At 38.6% G+C, this 25,185-nt stretch overlaps 5 protein-coding genes across 5 annotated transcripts; 1 reads left to right on the forward strand and 4 right to left on the reverse strand.

Moving 5' to 3' along the window:
- Positions 1-965: 965 nt before the first annotated feature.
- mphosph10 (M-phase phosphoprotein 10 (U3 small nucleolar ribonucleoprotein)) lies at positions 966-5,593 on the reverse strand. Its single transcript, XM_028402620.1, has 11 exons — positions 5,442-5,593; positions 3,958-4,621; positions 3,695-3,876; positions 3,449-3,605; positions 2,789-2,930; positions 2,598-2,665; positions 2,386-2,523; positions 2,191-2,301; positions 1,921-2,028; positions 1,598-1,828; positions 966-1,245 (listed from the first exon to the last, which is right to left on the reverse strand). Exons 1-11 carry the CDS (start codon positions 5,525-5,527, stop codon positions 1,096-1,098), a joined length of 2,037 nt encoding a protein of 678 aa, XP_028258421.1. The 5' UTR covers positions 5,528-5,593; the 3' UTR covers positions 966-1,095.
- Positions 5,594-5,610: 17 nt separating this feature from the next.
- Positions 5,611-7,296, forward strand: mcee (methylmalonyl CoA epimerase). The gene is made up of 3 exons (XM_028402622.1): positions 5,611-5,652; positions 6,137-6,477; positions 6,953-7,296. The coding sequence occupies exons 1-3, from the start codon at positions 5,625-5,627 to the stop codon at positions 7,103-7,105; spliced, it is 522 nt and encodes a 173-aa protein (XP_028258423.1). The 5' UTR covers positions 5,611-5,624; the 3' UTR covers positions 7,106-7,296.
- Positions 7,297-7,960: 664 nt separating this feature from the next.
- On the reverse strand, positions 7,961-11,076 carry LOC114433182 (ferritin, heavy subunit). Its single transcript, XM_028401592.1, has 5 exons — positions 10,780-11,076; positions 9,914-10,019; positions 9,117-9,263; positions 8,761-8,886; positions 7,961-8,388 (listed from the first exon to the last, which is right to left on the reverse strand). The coding sequence occupies exons 2-5, from the start codon at positions 10,013-10,015 to the stop codon at positions 8,230-8,232; spliced, it is 534 nt and encodes a 177-aa protein (XP_028257393.1). The 5' UTR covers positions 10,016-10,019; positions 10,780-11,076; the 3' UTR covers positions 7,961-8,229.
- A 2,171-nt stretch (positions 11,077-13,247) lies between these two features.
- Positions 13,248-15,583, reverse strand: rplp2b (ribosomal protein, large P2 b). The gene is made up of 5 exons (XM_028401769.1): positions 15,521-15,583; positions 14,641-14,764; positions 14,509-14,557; positions 13,748-13,843; positions 13,248-13,372 (listed from the first exon to the last, which is right to left on the reverse strand). The coding sequence occupies exons 2-5, from the start codon at positions 14,761-14,763 to the stop codon at positions 13,290-13,292; spliced, it is 351 nt and encodes a 116-aa protein (XP_028257570.1). The 5' UTR covers position 14,764; positions 15,521-15,583; the 3' UTR covers positions 13,248-13,289.
- A 1,576-nt stretch (positions 15,584-17,159) lies between these two features.
- Positions 17,160-23,237, reverse strand: lin7c (lin-7 homolog C (C. elegans)). The gene is made up of 5 exons (XM_028402228.1): positions 23,044-23,237; positions 22,382-22,500; positions 22,216-22,287; positions 21,879-22,088; positions 17,160-21,198 (listed from the first exon to the last, which is right to left on the reverse strand). Exons 1-5 carry the CDS (start codon positions 23,078-23,080, stop codon positions 21,031-21,033), a joined length of 606 nt encoding a protein of 201 aa, XP_028258029.1. The 5' UTR covers positions 23,081-23,237; the 3' UTR covers positions 17,160-21,030.
- Between the last annotated feature and the right edge of the window lie 1,948 nt (positions 23,238-25,185).

Genomic DNA, 25,185 nt, shown 5'->3' on the forward strand with positions numbered 1-25,185 from the left:
TGCTGTTTTTGTCCAAACCGAAGCTTTCAGACAAAAATATGGACACTGTCAAATTGCAAAACGTTACTCTACAACACAGTACAATTTTTATGTCTATGATGTCAAAGATGTGGAATTGGTGGCGAGTTATTTCTAACTCGCCACCAATTCCACATCCACAAGCTCTGCTTCTGTTTTTGGTTTTACATTATGTCTTAATGGAAGAATGACCGGCACTCTCAGCAAAATGGTTTGGTGTTGAGTTTTAAGAGTGACACCGTCAGAACCCAGACCATTTTAACCTCGAACTGGTGGCAAAATTATCCCTGTCAGATAAAAGGTGCAGACATGACAGCAAGATAGAAACGCAGACACTGGTTTAATTTTTTTCCCTACCACTCTCCCTGCCTTTGAAGAATCCGCACAATACACACTAATGTGTGACTCTGAAGGGCTTTCTCATAGACTTCAATGTTAAATTAATTTTATAAAATGCTTAATATATAATGTGCATGTTACTTGACCTACTAATAACCGTTTCCTTTTTTACCATACTACTTTACTACTACTACTACTACTTTATATTATTTCACATATATTATGTAATAGTAGTTTATAGTTCATAAAGGAATGTAAAGATTCTACAGCATAAACCAGAATACATAAATCCAGCTTAACACAAGTTACCGAAAAAAGTTAATGTTTACAGTTTTAAATTATCTGCCAGTACAGACTACTTAGCAAAGCAGAGGTGGTAGTGTATAGATCCATTCAAGTTCAAATATGAAAACCAAATATTTATGACTTCATCATGTCTGAGGTAGTTGTTAAAATCAATACCCTTTTTTTAACCACAGTAGCTGTGTGTGTGTGTGTGTAAACACAGCCTTTAACCTGGTTACAGCACATTTCCTACAAAGGTAACTGCCTTTATATTTTATTGTGAATTTATTTCTCAGAGTAAAAAAGACACCAGCGAGCTGGGGGGGATTTGATTGAGTTTAATAAAAATGAACACACTTTACAAGGATTTTCAGATTTGATATATTGCAGTTTTCTCATAAAAAGAATCTGTACAGTGAAGAACTGATCATTAACAACAAACCATCACAGTTACTATAACTTGAGCTTGCTGACAGAAACCTCTTTGTTTTTCTTTTTCTTTGAAGACTGGTCCTTTGCACTTTTGATCTGACTTTTGACCTGGTCCTGCAGCTGCGAGAAGAAAGCTTGAGAGGATCGGAGAGCCTTGTCCTTACCTTCATCCTGAGACAGAAATGCTATGTTAGTGGAATTACCAGAGCATGAGCAGCATACACTATTATCTAATAACAATAATGTCCTATTTATTTTGGCATTAACAGGGTGTTGCATTGCTAGCATTGTAGAGGTAGGGACCAAGTTAACCATCAGAATGCCTAAAAATAGATGACCCAGTTTGTGATGGCAACACATTAGGTGATCCAAGATGCAGCAGTACTTCAAGCAGGCAGTTTGAGCTAGCTTTGATTTATCTGAGCATTTTGTTGATACAGGTTTATTCTGACTCTGTACTGAGAGATTCAGGCCCTGAATGCATCTCGGTGCAAAGCAAAGTGAAGTCAGATAAAGCACTTACCTTGAGTATGGTGGCTTTGCCTCCTTTTGTGAGTTTCTTGAGGTTTTCTGCCACTTCAGCCTTTGATTGCTTTTTATTCTCCCCAGTTTGACTGGCTTCTTTAAGTTTCTGCCTCTTTTCCTTCTCCTTGATCTTTACGCGCTTCACCTTCTTTTTGTGGCGCCTCTCACGCTTCTTGTCTGTGGATGTCTTCTCCATATCACCCAATATATCTCCCGCTTTGTTCTTCTCCTATGGTTGGAGGGAGAGTATAATTAGACACAATGTATACTGTTAACATACAAACATCAAAATAAATGTATGTGCACAGACTGATAGCAAACCTTGATTTCTTCAGGTGCAAGCAGAGTACCATCACTGACAGTGACTGGAGCCACCTCCTCCATAGTAATGGAGGGTAAGTTAGACACCACTTTGACCTCAGGGACAGGCTGTAAAACAGACAGCATAAATGAGATTTTCAGCAACTGCACCAGCCTGCTAACCATACAATATGTTCAAAGTAAGAGTTTACATTAATAAGGTTCCACACTTTCACTTTCATGCAGCTGTTCTAATTATAAACAACATCATGCAAGGTTTATGTGACTTACTGGTTTAGGTGTGAAGTGGAAGTTGGACAGAGCATCCAACTTGAGGAACAGAGTGTCCATAAGTTTCTGAATTTCTACATGGGCTGAGTTCTCCTCTTCTTCAGTTTTTTGCTGAGATAATAATAATAGTACAAATATTATTTATATGTTTTAATTTGTCTGCACAAAAAAAGAATAAGAGGATAAAAGTCAAACCTGAGTCTGCTTGATGTATTCTTGTTCGTAGATCTCTGCAAGACTCTGTTTGCTCTTCTCATGGTCCAAAGTTAACCTCTTTTTGTACTCAAACACCTCCTCTTTAGGTTTCTCCTTGCGGACCACATCGTCAAAGGCCTTGCAGAGACACTGGGTTATAATCTGACTACAAAAAAACTCAAGGCAAAGTAAAACAAGCCATTGAAACCAACCTGGTCTTTAATTCTTTGTTTGATTATATCTTCAAGCTGAAGGGTGGTTTCCTCTGTGATAGCAGGAGCTTAAAACAAAGACACAGTCATTTTATTAATGGTAACCTCGACAATAATTGTACAAATTTACAAGTTAACAAGCCGTCATCGGACAACATGCACGCTGCTTACAAAACAGAGAAGCCACTTACCCATCCTGGATGTCTGCTCAAAATCCAAATCTTCCTCTAGCATGCTGTTCTCTGGACGAGTCTGCGCTGTCGCCTCCCCAGACAACTGCCAGGGCTTCTCTGTTAGAGCAGCTTTCTCAAGCTCCTCGATCTTCTTTGACATCTTTAGGTCAAAACAATCACAGAAAACAAGATTCAATGTCAAGGTACAGCTGAGAAAATAGGTTACATGTCTAATAAGGCTTGAATGACGAAGAGTCATCTCATCAGTTGACAGAACACAGAAAATGTTCTGCGCTCCATGTCAAAAAGGGCCTCCTGGCTCACGGTATGAAATTTAGAAACTGCAAATTTGTGTATTTGACTGGTCAGTTAGATGACATGTTTATCAGGACATATCTTATTTTAAGTGAATGAAATGGATTAGTAGCATTTGTCTAAACACAAACAGTCATAGACTGATGGCTCTGGCCGCATATGAAATGGTTCTAAGTGTATCAAAAAAAAGTCCATTACCAAAACTTAACTTAAAACACCTGGTCAGATTATTTTTTTCATTAACAACATAACTGTCAAATTAAGTGTTTGCTTTTTAATATGTTTGAAGTCTAACTTCACTTTGAGATAAAATAAATATTGCTGTCAGATATAAGGGACATTTGGAGCATTAGTTTAAGTTACCTTTTCTTGCCGTTTCTCAAATGATGACTTTGTTTCAGAGTTTGAAGCTTTTCCTCCAAAAATGTCCTCCAGGTCCTCTCCCTCGCTGTCTTCATCTCCAGAGAGGTTAAAAGTCACTTTCTTATGAGATGCCTTTGACGGATTTTGCTCCTTGTCCCTGGCAGAACACACACAACACAAACATGCTGGAATCAAAACGTGCTTCTCCCACACATGATTATTACAAAATTCTCTGATCACACTTACTCATCATCACCCTCCTCTTCACCATCATAATCATCTTCTTCATCATCCAGTTCTTCTTCACCTTCCTCCTGGATTTCATCCATGCTGTCATCCTCTCCATCTGACTGGTCATCTGTTTTGGCCGCTTCACTATCCACAGCATCAAAGAAGTCTTTGTACTTGAGATTCCTGGAGCTCTTCACCTGTCAATACAAACACCAACCTATTTATTTACTGTATTCTGTATTATCAAGATCCAGTAAAGTAAAAAAAAAGATACCCACAGTGCTTTTCTTTTTCTTTTTGGAGGAAAGGATCTGTTCTAGGTCCACATCATCATCCTCATCGGAAGGCAAGTCCTGAAAATAGTCTACGTTGTCTTCATCATTTCTCTCCTTCCCTTCTCGTTTGTCCATATCATCAAGAAATGACTCCATCTCTGACAGTTTGAAAAACTTATCATCAACCTCTGAGGGGACCACTTTTGTTTTGGAACCTTTTCTTCCAACCTCCTTTTTCTGTTTCTCTCGTTTTTCCAAAGCATCCACATCAAAATCCACATCCGAGTCCTCTTCTGAGTAATCCTCTGCCCCGTCCTCAGCCATTTTATTTGACTGCCTAGATGTGTTTTCCTCTTGTTCCTCATCAAAGCTTTCATAATCTGTTTCTTCTTCTTCATCTTGGTCATTATCATCATCCTCCTCCTCCTCCTCTTCTAACACAGTTAATGTCTCATCTGATAAAGCCTCATCAATGGAATTTTTAAAGTATTTTAGCACAGCATTGTTCTGCAGCTCCAGCTCCTGCCAAATCTGCTCTTCGTCAAAGTTTTCCACAACTAACTGAGTCAGTGGGCTGGCTTTATAATCTGAGGGCTCTTGACCTTTGTGGAGGTCATACAGGGTCTTTGTGAGAGAAGTAAAGTCTGCTGCCACCCCATCTTGAAGGCTGCAAAGATGAAAATACACATCAGTGTGGCAGGTTTAGTTTATTAATAAAAGCATGGAGTTCAATTTATTTGTAGAAAAATACCTTCATAAAAATGAGATGCTAATATTGCAAATAATAACAAATGCATTATGTTAGTAAACTGTAAAATTAACACAGGTGATATTTACTCATAGCATGAGTCAAAATCGGAGTAGCTTGCTTGTCTATATTGAACCAATAAAATGTCACTAAATATGCATACACTTCTAAAACTACTGTACTCTCTGAGACCTGTTTTTGTACTTAATATAATATAATATAATATATAATATATAATAAAATATAACGTAAGTTATTGGAATCTGACAATTACGTATGTATAGTCTGGGATCTAGACAGAAATAAGCTGTTGTTCTTTACAGGTTACATTAAGTGCACCAGATTCTCACAATCAATCGGTAATTCTACCACACTTTTTCTTGGTCTACATTGATAAATTTGATAGAACCGTACTTGCTGTAAGTTGTGCCTTCTGGTTAAATGTGTTGTTTAATATTTGTCATCTGGAGTTTATTATCTTTAAGACATATTTCAGATTGTACCTCACTAACTGTTAAGAGGCAGAAGATGAAAAACAACAATTACGGGAATTCTATAAATAACAAATCCTCTCTCGAACCATTAAATGTTGACTGTGTAGGTTTAGGTGTAGGTATATTACTTTTGCTAACACCAGCAGTGTTAGCTTTAGCTACCTAGCTAACCGGACTTTACGAGCATGCGATGCTACAACATTTAACAACGTCTCACCACAAACGTACATAAAACAAACACTTGCCTCAGAAAGTTCTCTGGTTGTGCTGTGTTGGCATTTATTGTCTTTACACACTCTTCCAGCACACGCCACACATCCCCACTAGCCATGTTTCGCCCCACATGTATGGCCAATTGTCTGTGCCCCACGTAAACAGGCTCACCAAGAAACTCTTCCGCTGCTGCTACTTGGTTCCGGAGTACAAACATGGCGTCCGCCGTGCTGAAGGTTGCAGGTTGGTCTATGTAAACAATTATATAACTAACAAAATACACGCCTTTCCGTGATGAATTATATAGTGATAAACGTAACAATCGTTGTCCTCTGTTAAATTATATAACTCTAAACATGACTTCAGCGATGAAAAACACTACGTCCACGTTACTCCACGAGTTGTTTATGTAGCGTTTGTGTAGCTACCTTTGTGTTTTCTGTGTTCTGGGATCCAAATACAACAATTTTCACAAGACTCGTATATCGAATTTGACACATTTGAAGTGAAACTTAAAATGCCACAGATGTACTTTTGCCAGATTGTAATTTACTGATATGGTATTTGATCGCAGAAATTATACTTTTTGTATGTGCTATTGTGATTCCTTGTGTATTATGCACTCAATTGACAGAATATACTGCACAACCTCGAACAATTTGAACTCAAATTGTTGTGAGACTAATGTTCCCTCAGCTTATCACCATATTTTAATGTATTTATTCAGCGGGAGGTATTTCCAGATGTTCTCGTGTTGCCCTCTTGAGGGCACACTCAACAACAGCACCTCTCCATCAAGGTGTTCCTTCATCCCTGTGGAAGCTGGGGAGGCTGAACCACATTGCCATTGCTGTGCCTGACATGGAGAAGGCCACAGCTCTGTATCGGGATGTTCTGGGAGCCACAGTGAGTGACAAAGTGCCTCTGCCTGAGCATGGTGTCTATACAGTGTTTGTAGAACTGGGGAACACCAAGCTGGAGCTGCTACATCCTCTGGGGGAGAAGAGCCCCATTGCCGGCTTCCTACAGAAGAACAAATCTGGAGGGATGCACCATATCTGTATAGAGGTGAGACATCAAAGTTGGCATGTCATGGGCATTGCACTCTGTTGACCCCTAATTGGTATTGTATTGGACGCACATTTAATCGACAATAATAATACAGAACATTGCCATGTGCCAAAATAGATGAGTCATGTAACTAATTCTATTAAGGATGACTGCTGCCTCTGCATGTGCGTGTAAGCATGCATGCACCTTTTGATTGCAGACATTTTGCCTTGTCATGGTTGTGGTGAAAAGTTGAGCTGTGTCATGAGGCCCTGATGGCGCTGACTCACATGAATGGAATGTGCCCTTTCCATTATGCTTACCTGTGTTTGCTGACTCACAACGTCTGTCTAGTAAAAGGTCTAACCAGGCAATTCTGAAATCTGTCATAAAAAAACATAAACACACTGTTTTGTGTCGTAAACCTTTTATGATATACTGAATAATGTGAAATACAAGGAACTGAGTTCCTGAGTTCTTTTTTTCATTGCAGGTAGACAACATTAATGCAGCAATAGCCGACCTGAAAGCAAAGAACATCAGAACTCTGTCAGCAGAGCCACGGATAGGTGCTCACGGGAAACCAGTGATGTTTCTCCATCCTAAAGACTGTGATGGTGTGCTGGTGGAGCTTGAGGAAGCATGAACGTTTCAGTCCAAGAGCTGTTAATTCACCTGTATATATTCCAGTCAGTTTGATGGTCACATAAATTGTTCATTGTTCCTTTAAGTACTTCTTAATTCTGTTATCAACATCCCTTTTTTATTAGGAACTAAAATTTTGTGATGTGATTTTGGACCATGTCCACAAAGCTAATAAATGCTCAGTAAATGCCAGTTTGTATTGAGTGTGTCACACACACACATACCTGTATGTGGCATCAGTGTTCTAAGTGGTTGTATATCTAATTATTTCACCACTAAAGGAAGGTACCACAATAAGCTCACTTTAAATATATGTAAGACGATGTTACATAAAGATGACAGCTGTACTGCTGAAAGAATGCCTGATTACCAAACAGTGAAATTCAACATTTTACTTCTTGTGAATAGTTCCCCCTAAAAAAACTGTAGACACTGTAATTTTAAAAACACATCTTTGGAATTAATAATGGTCTTTGAAACCGTAAGACCTGAACACACAATGCTTTTTAGCCTCATGTCAAGCTGCTCATTTAGGATGTTTGGTGTATATTTTCTAGAGACCACAGCCTGTGTGGGAAACAATAATTATGTTCTTTACACTCAGATAAATATAGTGATTATTTTCTTACTTGGTCTGGGGTCCACTTCAAATAACATGACAGCCTTATTTGTAAACATGAGTTGCACTCTTTTTGCCATCCACCTGTTTTAGTGCTGTGCACTGAACATTTACTGCAGGTGTCTGCCAGTCTAGTTTTGTTTTCTCCGACAGTGGAAGTGACACATCTGGCTCATTCAAATGTACTATATTTAAAAAGTGGACAAGATGTTTAAAAAAATTAACAAAAAACACATATCAGAATCCAGAGGGTTCAGTTTATTTGGTCTGGCATAAAACAGCAAAAAATGTCGCAATGGCAGGAGTATAGCTGATAGAAGAATGGCTTTGTGTGTAACTAATTGGTTTATAGAAGAGTCATATGAAGTAAATGGACACACGATCTTTAATACAAGAGGCCTAAATGACTAGCCGCTAACATGCAAATGGCTTAATATGTTGGAAAGATTTTGAAGCAAGTTACAAATATACATATAGAAGCATCCGTAAATGGGAAATGAAGCAATTTAGCTGCTTTCTTTGCCGAGAGTATGTTTGTCAAACAGGTACTCGGCCATGCCATTCTGAGGAGCTCCCATGCGGCGCAGGTTGGTCACCCAGTCTGCCAGCTCCTTGATGGATTTCACCTGCTCGTCAAGGTAGTGCGTCTCAACAAAGTCACAAAGCTGGAAAGAAAACAGTTTTGTCATTGCCTGTCTTTATTCGAGGCTGAAATGCTAAAATATTTTGAATTTAACAACAAAAAAAACTTTTCTAATTTTTATATTTCTTTTACGATTCTACTCTTACATAGGGATGGCTTTCAATCGTCAAACTGAATTAAAAAATAGTATCAAAACAACAAAAACTGAAGCACTATAAATGCCACATCAAAGACAAACAGTTTCACTTCTCGAAAAATGAACAGAAAAATCTGCAGAATTTGCTGGTAACCACACTGAGCCATCTTTGTCCACAGCACAGGTGTTCATTCTGTTTCTCGGAAATATTTTCAGGTGCTTTTCGGAGCAGCCATAAAACCACAGTTTAATACTCACATGTGGATCATTGTGATCAGAGCAGAGCTTGTGCAAATCCAGTAGGGACTGGTTCACACTCTTTTCAAGCTGCAAGGCACATTCAAGTGCCTCAACGCCACTGCCCCACTCATCCCTGTCGGGCTTCTGCAACAGAAAACAAAATATTAATGACAGGTAAGAGGTCAACCCAGGCAGCAAGCCCTCACTGTGGGTTTGCAGTTTAACGTTTTCAAAGCTCTGGCCCTGAAAGATAAGCAGCACAGGTCACACACACCCTCTTATCTTTTGGGCCTTTACACTACCCTCCCCATACCGGCCTAATGATAGCACTCACACCCACTGAAAGGGTAAAACACTGAGGTTAAAGCTCATACCTTGATGTCTTGCAGGAAGATCCTTCCCCCCCTCTGGTTCTGCAGTTTCATTAGCTTCTCAGCATGCTCGCGCTCCTCCTGTGACTGATTACGGAAGAACTTGGCAAAGTTGTGCAATGCTTGGTCATCCCGGTCAAAGAAGTATGCCTGTGAGAAGGACAGCGGGGGAATGCCAGTGTTTGTAAAACCAATTATGCATTTCAGAGGAAGCAAATACTACTTACGTCTAGAACTGAAATGTGTCAAGATAACACAAATAAACGAAAACAGAAACCACCAATAGCTTCAAAGGAAATATATTCCTATATAGAGCAGTGTGTGAAATAAAAGCAATCTTAATGACGCACATGTTTTAAAGGTGAGGCCATGTACTCTCTGCCCTTTGTCTGAACATAATGTCTTTAACTTTAAGAACTTTAACCTTTGCTTAATTACACACAATCACACTCACTTCCCCTCACAACAATCATGTGATGACTTACACCTACAAAGTAACTTATGTTTAATGAGTTAAAATGGCTGCTCTGAGGACAGCTTCTATTTGAAGCACTTGGAAACACTCATCCAAACCTTCCGCATTCTTTTTTTTTTCTTGGCAAACCAGCCAATACCTCAGTACAGCAGTTATATAAACCACAAAACAATGCAGCCCCATTTAATACAAATTACTTCTCCATAATAAAAGTTCCTCTTCTCATCTCACTACCCCCATCCACCTGCATTGTCTAATGTAGCAAATTGCTAAATCCTCATTTTTAATACTATTAATGGTCTCTAACCATCTATTGGACTCTTACCATGGACATGTAGACATAGGAGGCATACAGCTCCAGGTTGATCTGCCTGTTGATTGCAGCCTCACAGTCCTGGTGGAAGTTCTGTCTTACCTGGGAAGTCATTGTACTGAAACAGAGCAAAGGGTAGAATTACAAGTGAATCCAGAAGCAGACATTAATTAGACTTTGACAAGATACAGGAAAACAAGCAAAACAACTGAACTCTCTATGCTTTATCACAATAGTAACAGAAAATTTAGCTTTAACATTTTGTTGTTATATTTTGTTTTAGTTAATATCTATAGTGCAGCACAATAAAAAAACTGAGGTAAAAATAGATTTTTAAAAGAGAGAAATCGATGGGCTATGGTTACTTCAGAGGTCGTCAGTGCTATTGTATTTCACAGTGTGCTGGATCAATTCTTGAAACTGACTGTATTTGGAAGGAAACCGTTGATTACACAAGGTAAAAAAGAAAAGAACTCCCCTCTCTAGTTAAAAGCTAAACATTCCCCCCAAAAATCTTGCAAACTTTACAGCTGTCCAATTTTACCTGTTTAACAAAACGTCAGAAAATTGCCTTAAAATAGCGTATTAAGGTGGGCTAACCACCAGGACTGTTGCGACATACAGTACGCATAATATCGTTGTGTTTTGTTTGTCAGTCCATGTTGTTTTGTACCATGTCTGCCAGGCGCTGAAAATGGTGCGCAGAAGCCAACAGTGCCAAGGCCACACGGTCAGCAGCAGCGCGGCACGGTCATAAACCGTACCAGCACTAATAAGGATTTTCTATCCTAAACACAGACCAGGCGGTCGACGTAGGTCTGTCGGTAACAAGCAAACGCGTAGATATAAGTACACAAAACGTAGACATGTTTTCTTACCAAACTGTAGTGGTGGTGTCTTCTCGTGAGGTGGTCGGAGTGGCTTGTTAGCAAAACAAACTGTTAGCTTCTAAGCTAAGCTGTTTTGGGATAACTGAGCTAGCTGATGTCTTAATGTAGTCAAACGTTGACACTCGATGTAGTTCTGAGTGATCGAAACGACGGTTCCCGTCCCTTGGTGTCTGAAGACAGTAAAAAGGTTGCCGTTCAAGCACTGTTGAAGCAGGTAACCTTCACCGTCCGCTGAATGAGAGAATCTACTGCGTGAATTTCGGCCTGAACGTCCACATATAACCAGTTGGTACGGCCGTGACGTCATTACGTAAGAGGGAGGAGCGTGGAGACTGCAACCAGGCAACAAAACACGTTACGCACGTACGTTACATACACATTACATTACATGAAATACATTTTGTATAAAATACAAAAAATACGAAATGCATATAATTCAAAATAATATTATACGTTTTTTAATTTAAACAAAATGTACATTACAGTGTGGCATTTTGTCTTCACAACGGACATTTAAACAGAACAGGAGCATATAATATTATTCGTGTATTGACCCGTGGAAGTGGATATAGTCAAAGTCGATCTGTGAGCTCTAGAATACCTAAAATGTTATAATATAGTCATGTTAACAATGAAAGATGCCTTACAGCTCCATTTAAGTACATTTTTTCAGGTAAAACCTTGAAAGCAAGACTTGTGACATAATATATTTTCTTATTGTATGGATCCCCTTTACATGTTCATAAAAAGAAATAACACAGATTTGTCACTTAAATCTCATTTAACTCCATTAAAAACAACCTCAATTACAATTACATGCTGAAAGAAAACTGTTTCCCTTGTCCTTGTGAGATGCTAATTTCCAGCATGATCTAAAACCACGCCTTCATTTAGTGGAGTTAAGAAATAATAATCTCTGCAGCACACACAAAACTGTTGACTCAGCTTTGAAGCAAGAGATGACTCCACTGTCTTCATTTTTTCCCCAACGCATGAGCAAATGTAAAAAGTCTGGGATTTAGTAATAGTCATATGTCACACACCACTCCATGACTAATAGGATTACAGTATGTCGCTAGATGCCTGATGTAGAGATACACAGTGCACACTTGTTATACTCCAGGTCACCAAAAGACACATTATACTGCATGTTATGTAATATTGTTTGGTAGAAACGTTTGCACTGAATTGTTGCAACACTTCCTAAAAGGCTTGATAACCCCTAAAATCTACACACAGTATATCTTGGGTTTGCATGTCATTGTTAACTGTTAGCACAACATGTGCAAGAGCATAATATAATTAGGTTAACCTTACGTTTCTGCCTTAGAACAATTTCTGAGCAGAAAGTATAGTAATTCAGCACAGAAATGGTTGTTTATGAGTGTGACACACTGTAATGTAAAGCTGTAATCATCTTCAGCTGAAGTGGAGAGGCACTCATCAGAAAAAATGAGGCTCTGACATCATGTGCACATGAAGGCTGGTGTTCAGAAACAAAGTGGTGACAGCGGAGGAGTTTGAAGTGCTTCTACTGTCGCTGTTGTCTGTGTAAGTTCTTAGCTATAGTGTTGCAGTAAATAATTGAAATGCAGGATGTTGAAAGGTTAACCCTGTGAACTCAATGTACTGAATGACCTGAAACATACAAGTAAAGCTGTATGGCTACCTGTAAGTAACAATAAGCTGACACACACTACTCATGAGCTGTTCATACTTTGTCATATTTATATGGTAAATTATAAAAATTATGTTCAAATTCTGAATATTTGTATACAATCTGTGGTCCATGTTTTGTTTCAAGATACTGTTGTCTTAAAAGTAACATTTCTATATTAAAAGCCAAGTCTTGCAAGTAAATACCACTAGCCTGGCACAAATAATTGTGTGCTATTAGAACAGGTTTCCATAGCAACCAGAATCTAAAGATCCTCTCTACAATTATCCATTTGTACAGAAAACCATCACAGATCCTTCTCTTGTCTTAATTGGTTTAATAGTGATGCTTTAACTTTTTAATTTCCCCCCAGGGATCAACACAGTATTTCTTTTAATCTTCAAAGCCACCAAATATGGTGCATTTTATCTGACTTCATATAGTAACTGCAGCTGGTGCAGACACAACAATGTACATCTGCAGGTCAGCTGCACATGACAGCCATGTTCATCTGCAGCAGTAAATAATGCAAATGTTGACATTAACAGTGTCTGGTGCACAGATCTGTGAGTCTTCATTGATTATTCAACATGCTGAAGAAAAGTGTGCAAAATGAAGGATCTGGTGTCTTGAACATAATGAACCTGGCTGGTCTGAGCCTCAATAGCACCATCTATAGTACACAAGGCTCCATTACACCGCCCCTCTAAAATCATTTAAATAAAAAAAAAAATAACATTTTCCTAATATGAAGAAATCTTAGATTATTAAGAGAGAATTTTGAATAAAACAATATCACTTTTGAGGTTTTTTATAAACTTTATTCATTAGGTGAAAAAGTTTAGTCGAACAGGCCGAATCCCATGTCGTCATCGGACTCCTCAGACTCTTCCTTCTTCTCCTCCTTCTTCTTCTCCTCAGCCGCTAAAAAAAAAAAAAAAAAGCACTTAGATCAGTTTCTGCTTTTGGCACATTTCTCAAACGGATATGCGTAGGAGCTCCATGTGGTAATCCATGGGTTACATATTTTTCCTTTTGACGTCTACAGGGCATTGTCAGATAAAGTTCATGTTCATGCAAAAAATAAAATTGTTCCAAAATGTTCAATTCAAGATTAAATAGATAAATCACAGTATCTACATGACTTGTAGGAACCAGTCCATTCGCTTTAAATTATTATTATTCATTCCATAAACTAACCTTGCTGTATATGATCACAACATACAAGGTGAGGGCAAAGGCACTGGGTGCCAAGTGTCATTGATGCGGACAAACAAGGTGCTAAGCTGCAACACTCACCTGCAGCAGGAGCTGCAGCTCCACCTGAGCTAGCAGCTGCGGAGCTGGCAACAGCCACGGCACCACCTGCTGGCATGCTGGCCAGCTTACCGTAACCTGAGGAGACACGAGTTGGCAGACATAAAGCACAAGTGATAACATTGACACTTAGCAGTCTGGAACAAGATAGAGGTCAGAAACAGTTTGTTACAAGAAGCTATGACCTGGCACTTTAGTTGTATAATAATGTGATTCAATAAAATGTTTTAATCCATGTTTAAATACATTCTGACATGTTTAATTATTTCAGCTAACAACCTCCTCTTTTGCCTGTAAAGTAATTTTACCACAATAAAAAAATAACCATTTCTGTTTTTAAAGAAAGAACAACTTAATAGAATAATCACAGCACTTATATTATATGCAATACAAGGTTCATTTTGGATTCCGTTTATCTTATCCAGGTATAACCAATACAATATAATAATAAAATAAAAAGTATTAATGACAGCATTTTAATTCTTATGAATCAAGCATTTTGCATTTGTGAAATTCCCCAACTATAAATTTAACACAATTAAAGGAAACTAGTCAAAGTATCATGCAAAAACCAATTTAGGCCAAATATCACTTTTTATTTTTATAAGGTGAGTTGAGTTGTGGATTCTAGTCAGGCAATAAACAGTGAGGGTTTATGTAAGCATTAAGATGTCAGTGAAGCTGTTTACACAAGGAACAAACAGGCTCAATCATCCCAGCAAATGAAACAGTAGCAAACTCACCTGAAGCAATCACCTCATCGACATTCTTGCCCTTGAGCTCACTGACGACCTGTTAAAGACATCCGATTATACATGTATTTAATGGCAAAAACTGCAACCACAACACCAAAACCTGACTAGCCAACTCTTTACCTTGCCCAGGCGTGTGTCATCAGCCTCAATGCCAACACTCTCAAGGATCTTCTTGATGTCCTTAGCCTCAGGGTTTTCATTGCCACCCAGGGCAGCGAGCAGGTAAGCAGCAACGTAACGCATCCTTAAAAAAAAACAGGCAGATTAAGAACTACCCGAGTTATACAGACAAAACTATTAACACCCCTGTTGGTTAAACCTTTGACAATCTCACAAAAATGTTTTAATTCAACATGAAAACTGTTCATTTCTTTGGACAATAACAGATGGAACCAATGATATAATTAACAGACAACAACTTTAGCTACTAGCTAGGACCTCAAAGCAGCTCATTACAACACTACGTTTTTACAACACATGAAAAAACGAAGACTTCGACCATGTCTTTCATGCTCAAGTATTTATAAAAAGAATTTAAAAAAGTGTTTCCCCCCTTTATGTGTTATAATTAGTCATAACTTTGCAAGACGTTAGATTAGAATACTTGAATTTGCCGTGGCATTTGTATCAGCGCTTCGTGCTGATTTTATAGCAGTCTAGATGAGACAGACTATAATGCAGGAAGAACAAATAAATTTATATTACGACGATACTACGTGTACTGAAATCCTTAATTTACACCGAAAAATATTTATATAAATGAACCAACAGGCTTATACAACTAATTTTACATCCCCATGCGGCAGCGTGTTCTTTGCTCCCGCTACCATCAGTTAGCTCAGCCGCTGCTAAGTTGGCTAGTAAAAGGGAATTAAAATGTTCAAATGAAGCGTTTGCGCTTCCGAAGAAGTCAGAGTTGGAATTGTACTTATTCCTCTGTCTACTGGTATTGTTCTATCAGTGATTACCGCATTATTTATATGATAAATAAGGAACTCACTTGAGCTAGAAAGGCGAGCGCGTGTTCACTCGGAGGTTAGCACGGACAGAAAGGAAGTGACGTTCCAGAGGAAAGCGGAAGAAGCTTCTCTTCTTCTTCGTGGACATGAAAAGCAAAACAAAAGTCAAGGCGTCACCTGCTGTTCCGGAGTGTGTTTATAGGATTTTAACGAACCTTCTTGTTTCAATACAAGTAAATAATAAGTAATACAAGGAACAGTTCATTCACTTATTCTATATATTACACAAAACCGTTTTAATAGGGGATCTTTTATAAAGCATTCACACAGTGCAAGCAGTGATACATTAAGTGTAAAGCATCAAACTAATGCCTGAAAGATTAGATATCATCCACATATATGAACCACATATAACTATGCTTTTAAACCAGTATTTATCATATTGTATAGATTACCAGTGATAAATGAATATGATGGTCCTGTTTAACAGACCTATATTTTATTTAAGTAGCTTCACTCAGCCTAAGTCTTGGCCCATCATTGGGGTCATTTTTATGAATAATTTCATTTTCTGTAGTGTTTGCAGTGCTTGGTACAATAGGGACACTTTGCTCATGTTGCAGTAATGCCAGGGCTTTTCATCCTTCCAGGAAGGATCAGCTTTTTCAGACCATTGCAATGTGTATGTGTGTTATGATGTATATTAACATGAATCAATTCCATCTTCCTGATCTGCTGCTACTGCTGATTTGGCTCCTGGTCCAGTTTGGCCTCCTGTTTCTTCCTCAGCCCCTGCTGCTGCTGCTGTGATTACTCCTAGGCGTGATTGATTCTGGTTGCCAGAAAAGACGAAGTGAACCATCCACACTCGAGAGTCTGCAATAGATGGCGTCAATGCCATGAGAAACCAGCAGCTGTGCTGCGGTCTCAAGCTGTAGTGTGAATAACCAGCTCTAATGAATCGTTGTCACGTGCACCGCTTGGCTCTAGGCAAACAGACCTGACCTACTGTTGTGCTCCTGCTACAGAGCTTCTCTTCCTCTGCATCTGAGTAAACCAGCTTTTCAACAAAACCATATACACAGAGAATACGTTTTAGCATCAATAAATACCAGACTCTTTTTAGTTATAGGAAAAGCAACAAAAAAAACAATGAACACTTCAGATTTATCCTACAATCAGTCAAAGCATATGCACAGTGCGAGAACTGGAAAACCTTTCTCCTTTTACCTCAGGCCATGAACTTATCTATCACCCTTCATCTAAAGTAAGGTTAGAAGGAGTCAAGATTACTCGTTATTTCCCTCCCTCAAGTATGCGCCTGCTTTTTATACAATAAAGACAAATAGCAGCAGGAAAGTGGTGTTTTTGTAGCTGCTGCACAGCAATAATAAGAGGTTGTCAAGATTCATCAGAACAGAAATTAAAGCATGTGAGAGTTCTGAGGTGTATTCATCTGGCAGTGTTTGACAGCAGGGATTATTGTTGTTCTGTGTGTGCTTCTAATATCATTTTTTCCCCATAAAACCAGTTTTTCTGTAGACGAGAGCCTCTATTATGCAGCACACTCTTACCGTACTTTAAATAGCAAAGATGGACCACACATCTACTCGCAACTCTTTCATTGCCTTTGGTGTTTCTAATTAAGCCTAAAAACGATCTAACAAGCATAACAAGTCATAAATGTAAGCATGGTTTATTGAGCTTCCAGTCCAACTATTATTATGTTCTACGCCACAACATTTTACATTCCACATTAAAGTAGCACAGTAAATTAGGTAACAAACCAGAGAACTCAAAAAACACAACACAGACTACAGGCATTAATTTTAAATAAGCATCGACTAAAACATTTCAAAACATCATTAAAATTTTCACAAATGTTGCAAGGTCTTGGTCCTAAAAAGAAAAGAAACAAAAAGCAGTTCAGACCCTCCAGAGGAGCAGCGCTGACGTCAGGACGGGATGATCCGCCCTGCTGTACGTCAGCGCTGCTCCTCTGAGAAGGCCGTGCTGGTACGCAGTGAAAATGGAAGTACCAACTGTTCCAAGTATTTGTTGTTGTTTTTTTTTTAGGAAAATCACTTATAAAATTGAGAAAAATATCAAAAGAAAACCATTATAAAAAATACTCTATTGACCATTCCAATACATAGACGAGAAAAAACAGGTAGAAAGTTGGAAGGTACTTCACAAAAAGATCCAAACTATTCGACAGTGACATTAGTGGAGAGTGTGACTGTGCAGTATTGATATTAAAGTCTCATTACATTTTTTCCTGAATTTACTATACATGTATGTGAGAGGTGAGCTGCTAGCTAATGTTAGATAAAACACAAGTAAGGGACAAACTATACATTATATTAAAACTTTTATGTACAACCCCAAACTCTTCTGCTAAAGTTTTTGTCTCAAAACAAAAATATACTTCACGTAACCTATGGATTAGTCTAATACTAACCACAGTGTTACACTAGCACATTCTGTTTACCTCCCTTTCAAAGTGTACAGCAGTATATAAGGGTTTATATAACACTCTGCAATGTAGTTGTAAGGAGATATGAGGGCATGTTATTACCACTATTTCATTTCATGTATTGACAATCATTATGTGATTACAACTACATTGCAGTTTGTTATATACTGCTTATAAATGGTGAATAGGGACCCAAAGAACTGGCATCCTGACAATCATTATTCAGAAAGCGAGCTTATTTAATTTCAATGCATTTCCTCCAAACACTGTGTCTTACTGTTCTTTAACGTGTCGTACGACATTAGATATCTGTTCGCAGATTGTTTTTCAAATAACATTCTGTAGTAAAATTATTTCCAAAGTTTTTAAATGACTTGCATAGATAATTAATTTGCATTCACTTTTTTGCAGCACGGTGTGTTTTCTGTATTTTTGTTCCACATTGCAGCGTAATGAATCACAGGCAGCACCGCCACGTAATATAATCAGGCTAGTGCTCATTATGTGTATGAACTTTTCTTGCAATATTTAAAGCATTATTTTGGTAAGATACAATTCATTAATGACACTACCCGCTGGCCAGAGAGGGAAGTAATCCTGCAGGTTAACCTGACATTCAAAGCAACAGCAGACTCTGAGTTGACATGGAGACTGAAACAAGAGTGGATTTCAGTTAAGCACACTGCAATTGTGGCCAATCATTAAGAAAATATTATGACATCATCACTAAAGACTGATATCTGCACTGAAAATAGCTAGTTTTTAGCACTTGGTGATGCATTTCAGTGCATTTAGTGGCCTTGTTTAAGGACAAAAAGGTCTAAAAAAGTATATGTCCACTGAAAGCACACAAGTGCATTTAAAAGTTTTGATACCAAAATATTCAGATGGACGTTTACATGTATGTGTTAGTCACAATTAGCAAGGGTACCTGATGTCAGAGATTGAACCTCTCTTTAAAAGGGCATAAAATGACAAAAACGCTCCAGGAAAAAAACATTATTCTACTTTTTCAACTACCACTCAATTAAAAGGGAGTTCATGTTTAGAGAACAGAGGACAAACACTTGACATCCCCAATTAAAGAAGAAACCACGGTAAGAGTGACTGTTTCCATCACTGTACTAATTTCTACATTTCTTCATTGTCACCATCTCAATAATGCAACACGTTGATCCTGAGACTGGACAACGGTATGGCTTATTTGGCTAGTTTACATTATGCTATACAAGTAATACTACATGTACTCTGAAAAAAATAAACCCTTGTGAATGTATCTTTACAACTACATTAGTTCTGGAGAATGTTTGCTGCCCCACATGCTGAAGCACAGGATGATGGGGGCCATCAGGCAGACATTCAATTATGACATTGACTGTCCTTCGCTGGATAAGAAAGGGAAGTTTATGTTGTTTAATTAATACATTATTAAAGGTCGGACTTGGATCTTTCAATCAGCAAAGGTAAAAGATTTCTTTATGAATATAACAGCTAAACATGCGTTTAGCCTGCATGTACAGTATATATTAGATTTTTAAGACTGTTTTGACATAAGCCTGCATAAACTCACATATCAGAACAAACTTGATAGTTTGGCAGTATCCAGTAGCAAAATGTTGCCATTCCTATGTAACACGGTGTGCCGTTTGTATAGTACATCAGAGTACATGTGTGCTAAACATCTGTTATATAAGCAAAAGGTCTAAATAAGGGAAAATATCTTCAGTGACAAACGTTAAATTATTGCTGTAAATGACTGAAACACACTGAAGTTGTCAGTGTAGCATCATAAAGGTGACTTATATTTCAGCATAATACATGTTATACCAGCACCTGTGTTGTCTTCTTGATTTTAATTATTAGAACCCCCCCCCCCAAAAAAATGATATGAAGTAATGTTTTCACTTAAGACACATGTTTGTTCTGCAAGATGGAAAATACATATAAATGCGAACTGACAGCATAATGCACTAAACACTAAAGTCTTGATGAATGCATTGAAGCCATTTACAGCAAGAGCAATATCTGCCATTTATTTATTAAAAGAGTGAAGCCAAGTTTAGTGTTACTAAATTTTAACCATCACTCAGTGATGCAGACAAATGTAGCCGAATTCTCATTAAGTACTGCACCTGGCTATAGTTTAGTCCTGATTTATGTTGAGAAGGGGAACAGGTTTTATCTTCCCTCTTGCTGACTGCAAAGTTTATGCTTTAAAAAAGTTTATTATTTAGATGAAAGTAAAAATGTGAGTCTCTGTGGTGGCAACAAATTACTGCACGAGTGTGCTAAGACCCCAATACATCACATCACAGTAGCGGCTGAGCTTTTTATAGTGCAGGTGTGACGTTAGAAAACTTTAGAGGGTAAGCCCAGAGAAAAAATATCAGATAATCCATCACTTTCATTTTGAAGTGGCCTTCTGCGTTTTTTGTTTTTCACTAAACATACGTCATTTGTTTTTTTTAAATAACACAAACTGACATCAACTCCTCCAAAGCTTCTGCGCAAAATAAAACTGCATCTATTTAGAGTTATCAATCAAAAGGGTCTTTGAAAGTACACATGAAAAAGCTTCCTGCCATAAGCATTTAATTATTATATTACTTGGGTTTAAACCGTTAAAAAGGAAACAAAAAATGGAAAAGATGGAGAACACAGTACAAAAGATAAATATGTTTGCCCTGAGGCACTTGGTAGTGGATGTGATAAAACAATTAAAAACACTACCTTTCCAGTCAAAAGAGTTGTATACGGTAGTTTGTCTCTATCAAAGTTGCATTCAAATAGTCAATTGAAAAATAATGCACACAGTGTGACATTCATGATCATTCTAGTGGTCATCTAGAGTTGTAGTGTCTAGTACAGTAACAATGGTGAATATTAAAAAATGCTACAGTAACGTGTAGAAACACAATGTACAGTATGTGTGACTAAGAGCTAAAACTAAACTCGGCATGTTTGTGATGTTTTTTTTTTTTTTTTTCCGGCAGGGAGATATTAAAGACACCGGAACAGATGGCCAGAAGGCTAGAGGAGGAGAGACATGGGAGCTGGGCATCAACACGGAAAATCCTACTGGGGATAGTTGTTCTGTTGCCGGCGCTTCGCCGACCTCATTTTCTCAAAGCGTGACTCCATTTCCTCTAGGACTTTGGGGGTGTACCTTACTACCAGCTTCACTGTGCCCTGAGCTGCTTTGAGGAGTTCCACAGCTTTTTCATGGTGCTCGCCTTCCACACTCTGAAAAACAAAACATAAGAGATGTAAGATTTTATCATGGTGAGACGACTGTGTTTCAGTTCGTTTTATGCTGCATGGTAAACACAAAACAAGAAGGTATGAGGAATTAACAGTGACCTCAGTATTTTATAGGCACTAAAGCTTTGGCTGTCTGGTTCAAATTATCACATAATTACCCGTTACTTGGAAACTTTAATAAGGGAACAAACTAATCACTAAACAAAGTCAATTGGATGATTGCTTTTGGCTGGTCTAAACTACCAGAACAAAGAAAGCAGCAATCACAACATGTAGGCACATTTACATGAATTTAAGACCCACTCTGCTTATCCTTCAGGTCTAATAAAAGCGTATTCAGAGACATTTTTCCAAATGTATATAGTTTATATCTTATCCACAGTAAGATTTATTAGTGAGTGATAAATCTATATAATTGTAAAATGTGCATCAGTAAAAAAAAATCTCCACTGGGCGCTTTTAACAAAAACTTTTGCATCAAAATCAGCTTTATATAAATGTACTTATACTAGCTAATAAAGGCAGATGACTCTTTTTCCCATTTCCAGTAGACAGGTTTGTGTGACCACTGAAAAACAGTGTTAGCAAACATCAACAATGAGTGCACAGTCCCTGCAATACCTATGTGTTTTCAGACACAGGACAGCTACAAATTCACGTACCACCCCATTGACAGAGAGAAGCTGGTCGCCTCTTTTCAGGCCTCCATGTCGATCCGCAATGCCTCCTGGGATGATCCGTGAGATGTAGATTGGTGAGTTTTGCTCCTTTCCACCCATTATATTAAAACCAAGGCCTTCTTCTGTCTTAGGCAGTTCCACAACACGTGGATGGGAGTGCCCCTCACTCGCTGCAAAAGCTGCCACTGTAGCCTGCAAAACAAAAATGGGATGATAGAAAGAAATCTCATCAGTAATTTAAATAGAGAGTATATAGGAAATGAAATAAATTCAGATTTAGGTTTAATTCTTGTGAATTTGATTGATGAGATGAGCCCACCTTAGCTGTTGCATTGGCCCTGACCTCAGGACTGCTGTTGATGTCCACTGTTTCATACACATGTTCATAAACCTGAAGGGACGGTAAGAACACAACGCAATCAAACCACACAAAGATTAACAACAGCAGAAATGAATGTATAAAAAGCAGTGAGAAGGTGTCTCACTTCTCTGACGGCATTGCAGAATTCACTCTGCAGGACCCTCTGCAGCGCCTGCAGCTTCTGGGGTGGCACTTCCCCTGTCCTCTGCAGCTTATCCAGCAGCTCGATAGCACGATTAATATCTGTCAACGAGAACACATAACACCATCAACAATGATTTTTAATCGGCATATGGAGATGATCATATGAGCAAAGACAGCTGACCCTTGCTGTGTAACTAATGCTTAATGTTTACACTAAGACGGTTAGCACAAGGGCTCGGGTAGAAAAAGGTTTACATTCAATCCCATGTATTAATACTAATAATAATATCAATAATGTAAAAATAACCGAGCTGGCTCATGTTTATTGTAGCATACGTTAAATAAACCAGCTGGGTTAGTTGTTCACTGTCATTTGCATTAGCGAGTCAGCTGGTGCGCAAAGTGACACAATGTTACTGTAAAAGCTATGTTTAATTTAGCTTGGTGGCTAGAATGGGCACGATTAAACATTAAGTACACACAACACACCGCTAATGACACCTTATGAGAGTATACAATGAAGTATAAAGGCAGAATCAATCACTACCTCTGCTTAGCTAATGCTAGCTAAGCTAGGTTAACGTTTACCCCTGTTCACAACAAATATTTTCAAGCTAACACTAGCGAGCTAATTAACTTTACCTCTTTCCAGTCGCACAGGCTCCCCGAGTGATGCCATTTTTTCAAACGAGAGGCTCTTTGATGTTCGGTAGGTGCGGTGTTAAAAGGAAGATATGTAAAACTAAATTTGGTAATCCCGGCTAACGTTACGGGGCGCTTAACTGAGACGATAAATCAGATTAGCCAAGTTAGCCGGCTAGGCTAGCTGCCAGTGTCATGATGCGTTCAAGTAATCCTCGTGAAGTGGAAGATTCCAGCGAACTCGAGATGCCAGTAATTTGAACAAGTTTTCTTTTATAACAATCATGTAACAAATGTTTATATTTTATATCAGCCCCGGCTCCGTGTTGTGGACAATTCTTTTACCACTCCATCATATCTTTAAATGCCTTTTCTGGGTTGTTGTATCCCATTTCTGCAGGTGCCGCTATAGCTCTAAATAAGATCTGCTCTAATCATGCTTAACTTAAATGGATGTTTAGTTCTGTTAACTACTGGTACGGAAATTGGTGAGGGATGAACGTTTAACCCATTGTAGCCCTTGTTTGCTGGAATCCACAAATTGTGCCCATTGTGACCCTCTATCATAACATTCAAGAATGACTGCAATCCCCTGCAGCAGAGCATTTTTACAGCTCTGTTCAACCTCCAGTTAAACTGACATGATGTCCCGGCCCACCCAGAATTTATTTATTTGGCTTTTTGTTAACACCTGGAAGGGTGTGCGCTCTCTACTGCTCTCTACTGTTCGGTTGCAGCATATGTTCAGACTGCAGAAAACTGCTGCTGCTGCTGCACCGCCCTCTGTGGCCTGAAACTTCTGAGCATGATTCACTCCTGACCACACCCCAGTCGGTGATGAAACTGTTTGACAGCTGAAAAAAATGCTGTGACATCACTGGTTGTGTCGTGGTGAGAGGCACGACACACTGTGACGCTGCTGGCACATGTTTTCATCAAAACAGGCCTCATGTTTTTCCCTCCTTATTTTTCCCCCTTCAAATGCAACCGTAAGAAACACTACATTGTATTGTAAGATCAATATGCATGCATGATTTATGATCATGTATTAAGACAATATTAGCTAAGCTGTTTTGCATGGGCTTCACCCTGGCTCCCAGACAAGTCCTTTAAGCTTAGTGTGTGTGTGTTGGTGGTTTTATATCTAATCTTGACTAAACAAAGATAGCCCAAGGCTGCTACTTGTGATGAGTTGAGCAGTTGATTCATTGTATTCTGAAGATGTGTTCCAGCTTGAGATTTATTAAGTCATTCCAGTTCTATCTTAACGTGGATTGTAGCCGACTTAAGAGTATTGTTAGTCTGTATATGGTTAGTGTGGCCATAAAAGTTGTTTCTCTTGTTGGAAACTCATGGATGTTTCAGAAGCCATCACTTCTTCTTCTCTTTTTTTTTTAAATAAAACAAAAACACAGTAACTTACAGCTTCTTCATCAGGCCTCTCTGGAGGATCCGTGTGCAACATTGTGGAAAGTGGAGCATCTTTTCTGTGTCCAGTGATTTCTTAAAATGGCAGCTCTGCTGCTGTTCAGAGGTCACACTTACCTTCAGGTTGAAGAGGTAAAATGTGGTCTTTGGGATCAAACTCGCTGAAGCGTTTGTATTGTCTTCCCTTTCTTAAATAGTACTGTGATCAAAAGCTGAACAGATTCCATTGTTGTTCTGCTGCGACCTTAAACTGTGATGTCTAGACTTGGCAAGCCAGCGATCTGCTGGAGGGAATATTGATACAAAGCTGCAGCAGCCTTCCAACCCAGAAGAGTGGCTTTTTCTTTCTAAACGCAGCTGCATTAAGATCTGTGTTGACTCTCTTTAAAGGGAGGATTTAAAGATGGGACTATCACACACTACTAACAAATTATTGGGTGTATGTACACAGTGTATGTGTGGCTGAATCCATCATCACTGTCAAACTCAGGCATGCTTCACCTGAGTCTACTTGTGCTAGTCTGCACTTGTGTTGGCGGTGATCTTGTGATGTTAAGATCTTGTTATTGTGAAATATCACATGTGTGCAGCTGGAGTAGTAATTAAGTAAATCTCTGGACACCTGTGTGTAAACACAAAAGTATCAAAGAGCATAAATTTGCTTTTCAGTGGGCAGCAGGAAGTGGCTCCATCTCAGGTAGCTGCGTCCTCCCC

Source organism: Parambassis ranga, chromosome 3, assembly GCF_900634625.1.
Source record: "Parambassis ranga chromosome 3, fParRan2.1, whole genome shotgun sequence".
In the NCBI taxonomy this organism is placed as follows: domain Eukaryota; kingdom Metazoa; phylum Chordata; class Actinopteri; family Ambassidae; genus Parambassis; species Parambassis ranga.